At 29.5% G+C, this 9984-nt stretch overlaps 1 protein-coding gene across 1 annotated transcript in view; it reads left to right on the top strand.

The window, feature by feature from the left end:
- LOC108554876 (protein unc-80 homolog) overlaps positions 1–9984 on the top strand; it is a gene marked incomplete at its 5' end in the record, with an annotated part of 54366 nt that overhangs the window by 14116 nt on the left and 30266 nt on the right. Inside the window, 10 exons of the mRNA XM_017910284.1 lie at positions 2762–2891; positions 3541–3732; positions 3818–3959; positions 5209–5580; positions 6550–6994; positions 7964–8087; positions 8164–8341; positions 8473–8614; positions 9253–9362; positions 9436–9626. Of these exons, the coding sequence (XP_017765773.1) occupies positions 2762–2891; positions 3541–3732; positions 3818–3959; positions 5209–5580; positions 6550–6994; positions 7964–8087; positions 8164–8341; positions 8473–8614; positions 9253–9362; positions 9436–9626 (2026 nt within the window). The remainder of the gene's footprint in view (positions 1–2761; positions 2892–3540; positions 3733–3817; positions 3960–5208; positions 5581–6549; positions 6995–7963; positions 8088–8163; positions 8342–8472; positions 8615–9252; positions 9363–9435; positions 9627–9984) is intronic.

The raw sequence follows: 9984 nt of genomic DNA, 5'->3' as shown, positions 1-9984 counted from the left end.
TAATATTAAATTTAATAAATTTAATTTTAATTTATCTTGGAAAATAAAAATATATAAAAGTTCACAAATGATTGCTTTGTTCCTTAATATTTGTCAGTAATTGTGCATAGTAATTAATACTCTTTAATTTTAACAGTTTCTTGAGTCAGGCTATAGAGTAGATGAATAGTCATCGCCATGGAGATTCGATTATGGTTACCAGACTGTACGTAGAAGCTGTGAGAAATATTTCACTATTTTTCATCGTAATACAATAATGTTATATTTAATGAAGGAATTCATAGATCAAGTATGAAAACTTCCTACTTGTTAAGATCAAACTTATGGAATTTTCGAATGGATCAATGCCTTTTTCAACGTGTTAGCTTCCCTACGAAAGTAATTCTCTCGTGTACACATCGTGAGTGATCACGATATCAGAGATATCAGAATAATCTACATGTGAACAATAATTATCTCTAAGAAAAATCGTCTACGAGAGGAGTTCGTATAAATTGTGAGCACCAGACATCATCTTTAATCATTAATTTCTTCAAAGTTCACAAAAGTTCTTCAAAAATTTTTCATAGTTATCCAAAAGCTTTAAAACTCTTTTTTATTCTCTTCAAATTTGACATAAAATTTCTGAAATCTAAATTTATTAATCAATAGAAAATATATATAATAAATTACAAAAATTACATAACAAATTATTAAAAAATTAATAAATTATGAAAAAAGGAAGAACAATTTACTGACAAAAGATATGTCAATAACCTAAATCTTGAAATGTCTACATTGAACATAATCATTTTTCAATAATTAAAAATATACTAAAAACAGATTTTAAAATATAATAGGATAATTTAGAGACCTTGAATGCTTATCTGAACATAATCGTTTGTTAATGAATAAAAAATATACTGAAAGTGAACTATTAAAAATGGTAAGTAAAATTTTACAGGGAAAAAATAGGTATCAGGTAATGGGTGTGGAGAAGAACATGAGATAATGACTCATGATCGATTATAGCGTGTATACATGCTTTTATTGACTCTCCTGACGCGAGTGTAATGCTTTCTTGCGATCAATCGTGGGTGAACACGCTTATAGATTATTATGTATGGACAGGCTAATGTGTTGGAGGGAACATTAGCTCCTAAATTCGAAAATTCCATAGGGTCTCAGTATGACTTTGCGAATATTTACTCTGCGAACTCTTTAGGAATAATTATAAATTTATATTGGGAATAATAGAGAATATAAAATGAGAAGAAAAAATTATTAGAAGATTGTTTTGTTTTTAACAAACGAGCAAAATTTCCCAAAAATTTCACTTGTCGATTGCAAAACGCTATATGTACGACGACTGTCAAGTTGTCATAGTCTGTAAATAATAACATCACTAATTGCCATATTTTCAATACACGTCTGTTCACTAAGGACCCATGTTCCTTCAACCATATTCTATTTACTAGCAAGTGTGCAAGTGTATTTATCCCTGTAATAGAATTTACCATTTAATTCGTGGCACAACTGAAGAGAAGAGTCTTCATTTAAAAATATATTATATTATTTATTTCACAAATATGTGATAATAATGAATAGTCTAAGAAAGTATTTATTAAATTGATTTTTACAGAAAAACTTTTAACCAGGAAAATATATTTCTTAAAATATTCAGAAACATTTTTATAATTTTCAAGTTTTGATTAAATTTAATTTTCTTATTTATTAATAAAGTAAATAATTTCACAAATGTGTGATAATAATCAATAGCCTTATTAATTATTTTTGAAGTGATTTTTACAGAAAAACTTTTAATTAGAAGATTATACTACTTGAAATATTCAAAAACATTTCTACAATTTTCAAAGTTTGATTAATTTTAATTTTATTATTTATACAGAATATAATTTTATTATATATATATTTCATTTTGCAATACAATATAAAAGAATTATATAATATAATTTAAGATTCACACTCAACTGTGATAATGAAATAAAATCAGAAATAGATATATATACATACATACACAAAATAAAATGTATACACAATAACAAAATAAATACGTACATATATTTTTCAAGAAAGGAAATATTATTTTAATTTATTTCATTATTTTATTATTAAATTTGAATATAAATATTAAATTATACTTTATCATTTTCACTTTATTTTATTATTTAAATATGTATATATACTCACTTACTATTAAATATATTTTCACTTCATTTTATTATTTAAATATATATATATATACATACGTACACAAAATAAAATATATTTCACAGTAATAAAATAAATACCCTCATAAATTTTTCAAGAAAGGAAATATTATTTTAATTTATTTCATTATTTTATTATTAAATTTGAATATAAATAGTAAATTATACATTATCATTTTCACTTTATTTTGGTACTAAGTTTCGAGAAATCACTCTTCTAGTTGCTTGTACAACGAATCCCTTGCACCTTGTAGAAAAGGTGAAAACCATCCCCTGGCAGATGATTCCACCCCATTCGATCACGAGTATTTAAAAAAAGAAAGAAACTGATCACGGTACCAAATTCGAAGGAACAGTTAGACAGTAACAACCTCGGTTAAGAAACACATCGAGCATGCAACGTGGAATGGCAAACGCACTCAAGTAGATGAGAACCTTAGAGATCAGACTGTAGTGCTTGGCTAGGACCAACAGTGTCCGATTGGCATGGAGAGACTTGACGAAAAGAATTTTCTTCGCACCACGAGTCTCTGATCGATCTTATCCCGTAGGTACGTCGGCGATACTCGCATCGAGAGGAAACAAAGTCAATTTTATAGTCAATTGTACACAGCGCCGAACCCTATCATCACCGTCACTGAGCACACGCCTACTCCATCCCCGGATTACATGAAGCGACAAGTAAGGAAGCACATAGCCTACTTTAGGATTCATGTATTCAATTATATATAAGATCACCACTAAAATACTAAATGGTATAAAAACAAAATTTTGTATAAACATATGTTGTTTTTAATTAAGTAAAATTTATTACTGACTACCAATTTTTAATGTGGCCTGGATATAAATAATGGTAAAATTCGTAATTGGATCGGAAATGAAAATAATACATAAATGTCTGTATTGTATTTGCATTATAATTGTGGATTTAGAATTAAATTTTTTTCTTTTTGCGTGGAATCAAAAATTCGAGATCGAACCCTTTAAGGAATCATTTGATCCCCTGAATTTTGAGAAATTTTAATGTAGAGCATGCTACCTTCTTTCTGGGTTAATATCAAAGTTAATATTGGGGTTAAGATTGGAAAAAGTCAATTTTGGATAGTCCTTTTGTATCTCCTATTTAAAAAATTTTTTTCCCCACCATGTTGAACTTATAAACAGTTTACGTGACTCAAATTACATAAGTACTCGTTTAATACTTCATAAAAGTTTATGAGATTTATTTACTTATTTATTTATGGAATTGAAAAGAATTTAAAGAATTTAAAAATTCTGTTAAAATTCGAGATCGTGTCTTTTGTTTTATTCGTTATTGTTTCTGCTGCAGGGTTCGATTGACAGTCAATTAGACGTTATCAGTACGCACGGTAGTCGTCTAGATTCTGAAAGGAAACCCAGTCTCACAAGGTCTCAGACAGACTCTAACATTACTTATGCTAGTGACGAAATACCGGAAGCACCTGGCTCTTGTTGTTATATTACAAAAGATGGCGACATTGATCTTCAAGTCGTCTTAAAAGTGAGTATTCCTTCATTGAATTACTATTGTTAAGTGTCTCTTGAATTTTGAAATTTGATTTGCGGTATTTTTCATATTTTAATAGGCTGTACACTCGGTTGCCTTGAGAGACACAAATTGTTGTACCTTACGAGTATGCGAGAATATTTTAAACATGGTAGAACTATTGATAGAGATGGGTGTGATGAAACAGTGTCTTCGTGACGAAGTTACGGGTAGCATAGCAGGTAAATGAAAAATAATTATTTTCGATATATGTTATACATAAAAATAGCTTATGGCATTTTCTCATATCGAAAATTATATTCTTGTAATATTATTATCATTAGTGATATTAATAACTATGGTATATATAAAATATATTACACTATTTTTAAATATTAGACGAAATAAATTAGAGGAATAAATGAATGAATGTAAAATATATAGTAATTAAAAAATGGTAATTCACTGATTGTGAGTCAATAATAAAAATCAATGTAAGGAATTTAAACAAATAATATTGGAATTTTTAATTAATAAACAATTAATCGTTCAAATTATTGCAAATAATATTTTATATTATTTCATTTTTTCGTTTAATGAAATATTAGATAAATTCAAAATAGATGAGCATCTATATAAAATCACCATTTATCGAGCTAATAATTAAATTAAACGACCTCGGAATAATCGTGATGACCATAGTCAATGGAAGCTTTGTGTTACACTCACTAATAATAGCATCATGAATTCCATTATCGTTCTAATTATATTAAATAATACTTGGAATTATTTTATCTCCTTATGTAATAAAATATTAAATAAATTTTCAATGTACAAATAATTCTATAAAATATTTAATAATTAATTTAAACAATCTCAAAATTACAGTGTCATATATCAAAATAACCATAATTCATATTTAACAACTCTATCTATTTACCCCATATCAAATCTTTGTTAAATATTCCGTATAAAAAATGTATTTTATATAGAGTGTGCCAATAATCGTAGTAAAACTGAGGAGGGGGTGATTCTACATGAAAAAGCAAATCGAAAATAAAGAATAGAATTTTTTCATTCGAAGCTTCGTTATCGAGGAAATGGACTTTGAATATTCACTGAGTACGCGTGCACTTAGATGACTATGGCGGCTGGAGCGTCAGTATGTCAGCATACCCTATGAATATTCGAAGTCGAATATCTCGACAAGGAAGCTGCAAACGAAAAAATTTTATTCTTCATTTTCAATTTGTTTTTTCACGTAGAATCATCCTCTTGCTAAAACATCCTGCATAGTGGAACAGAAAGTGCAAAATTTTTTAAATAAACCGTTCCTGTTCCCGACTATATCACCATTGCTGGGACACCCTATATATCATACTAAATAATTAGCTACGTAAAATATATAAAAAGGAAATCGAGCCACGATGTACTATATATGATAATAACAATGTGTCGATCATAGTAATCCTATTCATCCAACGTTATTAGAGTCAGCAACAGTGATGGAGAGGACAGAGACAGAGAGAGACAGAGAGAGAGGGAAAAAGAAAGAATCTGCGGAGAACGAGCAAGAATTCCGCCAAGACACTTCGGAAAAATCCAAATTCTCCTCTCACAACCTCCTAATGAACTGTGTGATCAGGGTACTGAAGCACCTGGGCTGTCCGCACAACTGTTCCGACGGGATACGACTGCCACATGTCGATTTCTGTCGATCGCAGGGTCAAACGATCCTCAGCAAGTTGCACCGAGCCAGCTCGAAACAGTTTTCCCGTTTCCTAAGGTCCATGGTGCGGGAACAGCCCATAACGGAGATTTTGGAATTCTTTCACGCGTTCGTTGGCTTCTGCGTGGATCCAAGTTCGTTATTATCCCCACTTAGTGAGTAAATCGAGAGGAACGACGAAGGCACGGTTAATACGCTTTCGATACTTCGATATTTCGCCAAATTTTCCAAAACGCACGATTATTATTGCTTCGGGATATAATCGTCGCGCGATCAGACCTGGTCGTTCTTGAGAAATTTTCGAAATGGTTTAATTTTTAATTAAATACCAATTTTCGACGATATTTGAAAAATAATCTACTTTTTCTTAAGTATTTCGCTTTAAGTTATCGATTAATTAATGAATTTGCGAATGAACGATTTATTGGGAATAATAAATTATTTGTTATTTGTCAATTATTATTTGGTTTTGAATATTATACATTTCTTATCGATGTTATTATACGCTTATTATTATTATAAAAAGGTATTAGTATATTAATGAAATAAATATCGGTAATAATAACACGATTATTAATATTATATAATTAATATTAATAGTATTATTATTCATTCAGCAATAATTATTTCGCATTTGTTACTAACAGCTTGCTCTTAAAAAATAATTAACAATAAATAACTTATAATAATTATATATATTACATGTAACTATTGTTTAACATTTATTCCAAACATAATTCGGAAAACAAAATTACCAATTTTAAAATAAATCTCATTCCTCCAAATAACGAATTATCCGTGAAATACAGTTAAATAATTAACTTCGTTTAAATTAATTATTTCCATTTCCATAATTATTACCACTTCAAATAAATTTCGCCCAGATCTCGATCATGATTTGTGTCCATCACAATCGTCACGATTATAACCGGTCTCCAGCTGCTTAACGATTTATTTTCAAACTCAGCAAGATCTCGATTAGATCTCGATTCGATCCGCAATCGCATCTTTGTATCCGCATTGGTTATTTTGTTGCTCTTGATTTTCGGCATTAGCGAGATAATCAGGTTGATAGCAAGAACTCAAGACATTTTCTCTGATAGATCAGAAACGAGGATCGAGCAAGTCACCGGAGATAAGCTCGCAGGGATACGCGACGAACTTCGGCGCCAACTTCATGGGAACCACCGTAGCTGGCGGCGGTACCGGAAGTTCGCCCGCGCCAGGAGCCACGGGGACAGCAACTGCGAATGCTACCGGAACTATGGCCGGAACGTATGGTTTCAGCAGTCACAGTGCTCGTGGGATCGAAGGTCATATTCTGAATTACGTTTTCAAGACCCTGGTTACGCGATTCGTGAAATCATTGAAGGAGTTGAAGTCGCAGGAGAACATAAGTTTGTACTGCGATCTGCGTCAGTTCATGTTTTACGTCAAAGAAGTCCATGGTGGAGCTTTCCGACGTGTCGCGCTAAGTGGCATCTTGGATTCTGCGGATCGACCTAACAAGAGGTGCAATAGCAACGTCCAAACGACGCGCGTTATCAGGTAACAAGAATTGTATATAAAAATATAAAAAGGAAATTATATTGTACAAGAAAAATTGAAGTTTAGAAAGAAAATTGAAATATACACGAAAAATTGTGGTATAAAAAGAAAATTATATTATACAAGAAAAACTGAAGTATAAAAAGAAAATTATATTGTACAAGGAAAATTGTAGTATAAAAAAGATATATTTTTATACAAGAAAAATTGAAGTATAGAAATAAAATTGAAATATATGAGGGAAATTGTAGTGTAAAAAGAAAATTATACTATACAAGGAAAATTGTAGTATAGAAAGAAAATTGAAATATACGAGGGAAATTGTAGTATAAAAAGAAAATTATATTGTACAAAGAAAATTGTAGCATAGAAAGAAAATTGAAATATACGAGGGAAAATGTAGTATAAAAAGAAAATTGAAATATATGCAGAAAATTGTATAAAAAAAATTATATTACACAGTAAAAATTGAAGTATAGAAAGAAAATTGAAATATATCAGGGAAATTGTGGTATAAAAAGAAAATTATATTGTGCAAGGAAAATTGTAATATAAAAAGAAAATTATATTGTACAAAGAAAATTGTAGTATAGAAAGAAAATTGAAATATATGCAGAAAATTGTATAAAAAGAAAATTATATTATACAGGAAAGATTGTAGTATAGAAAGAGAATTGAAATATAAGGGGAAAATTATGGTATAAAAAGAAAATTATAATATATGAAAAGAATCGTAGTATAAAAAGAATTTTACCTATTTATTTACCTCAGATATCTCGTTCTAATTATCTATTATATGCATATACACGGTAAATGTATGTACATATAAAATAGTAATACTACCTTCAATTTTATATTATTTATATATAGATATAATTGACATGAAAATTTACATAACAATTTTAATATAATTTAATTGTATTTGTTTGTGAAATTTGTATTTTTGAAATTAAATACATTCTTTTTCAGGCATATACACCAGTCAGATTTAGAGGAGCACGCGGATATCGGTGGGGATACGTGTTACACCGTAGACGACAGAGGAACTCGAAAATTTCTTTTCAAGAAGAGGAGCACATCTTCGACTTGTGCAGTACGTGCATTAAAAATAAGAAACTGATTGTTATTTTAGACTTTTCGTTTTAATTATACATCTTACATTTATTCAGAGTCTTCTTGAAACAGAGCTAAGCGAAGAGAATGCGAAGATCAGTCAGAGTCCACTGGGAAATTTGAGAAAGAAGCATCACATTCTCACGCCAAGACAGAGTGAACGTAATTTAGGGATAGAATCGTTGAGTTCTGGGAAAATTCGAAAATCCACTCGGTTCCAGATCGGTGGCATAGGTATACGTTTCTAATCTCTATTATAAATAACTAATGAGACAACGAAAATTGACTATGTGAAAAATTATAAATACGTCAGAAATTATTTCATATTTGTTTATACATGTAACAAAGTCTTTTATTCATTACAGTGAATTGGTTTCGAAGGGAATATGGGAGAACTGATTCCACTGACAGTCACGAAAGCAGCGAGTCTCCAACTGATGGCAGCTTTGTTAGGCAATCCAGTTTTCATTATGGTCATCATCGTAGTGCATCTAGGTCTGGACGAGGGTGAGTTGATTTTTATGGAGAATTGTAAACTATATTCAGTTCAAAGTTATTTTTATAGAATTAGAAGCTTATTAATTAGAAAATAATAGTAATGTGGGTGTTCAATTTTTATATACTCTATTTTATATGTTATATCTTATAAACCCTATATTATCAATTTTATTTTATATACAATAATTTATAAAACTTATTTTATATATTTCATTATATAAATCTTACATTATTAATTTTATTTTATATATATTATTTTTGTAAAAACTGTTTTTTATTTTGTGTACATTATTTTTATAAGCCCTATTTTATATACCTCATTTTACACACCTAATTTTATATACGTACCACGAAATTATTTAAACATCTAATTCCCAAATTTTAAAAAATAATACTGTACGTATTATTTCATTTATCGAAAATTTTCATGACTAAACGTACACTACATAGCAGTTTGTGTACCCTAATCTGTCAAATCATAATCTATCTAATTTTTCAATAGAAAAATTAGGATAATTAAGGATAATATAAAGCTTAATCTGAAAATAGCCTTAAAACAGAATAAAACATAACAGAATACATAATTAATAGAAATGTAATTTAATCACTATTAATCACTGAAACTACGAATCATTCCATATACATAGAGTTGGTCTAACACTGCAAAAGGCAAAACGTCGAATGGAAGATCAGTTGAACAAAATTGGTTTTGGGAAGAGCAAGAAGAAGGAGAGCCTGGAAGAGGTACAAGGGAGCTGTGAGTCATGGACAAATCTCTTTCCTGCTTCCATCCCGTAAACTCCCTTGAGATAAATTTCTCTTCCAAACAGACTTAAGCAGAAGAAATTCCCTGGAATTTGGCGAGGCCTCCAGGGAATCTGAGTTCGTGGTTTTGAAGGAGAGGAGACTGGTACCCAGAAATGCAGTCTACGATGGAATGCTAAGATTCTCGTTCTTATTGGAGACATGCCAACCGGGTTCGGTTCCTGATCACTATCTAATGGCAGCAATCTTAGATCTTGTAAAAATATTTCACTTTTTACACAGTATTATCCTTTGCACTCGAAGATCTTCTTCGTTATAAAGAAGTATTGTAGCAACTCGAAGCTTCTCTACTGCAAGCTCAACGACACTCTTTTACTATAAAATAACATGATATAAAAAGAAATTACATATATACTTTTTATTTGGTATCGTATAATATTTGTATCGAATCATTATTTATACATGTATTAATTCATATGCTGTTATATTATTTTAAATAATAATTATATTACTATTACTTATAATATATTAATAATACCGTATATTATTAAGATATTATAATATACTATAAAAATATAATTAATAAAATATTAACTAATAATATAATATTATTA

This window comes from Eufriesea mexicana, unplaced genomic scaffold (assembly GCF_001483705.2).
Source record: "Eufriesea mexicana isolate 0111107269 unplaced genomic scaffold, ASM148370v2 scaffold92, whole genome shotgun sequence".
Taxonomy (NCBI): Eukaryota; Metazoa; Arthropoda; class Insecta; order Hymenoptera; family Apidae; genus Eufriesea; species Eufriesea mexicana.
The sequence above is the reverse complement of the archived record's forward strand: the minus strand, read 5'-3'. Positions and strand labels throughout refer to the sequence as shown.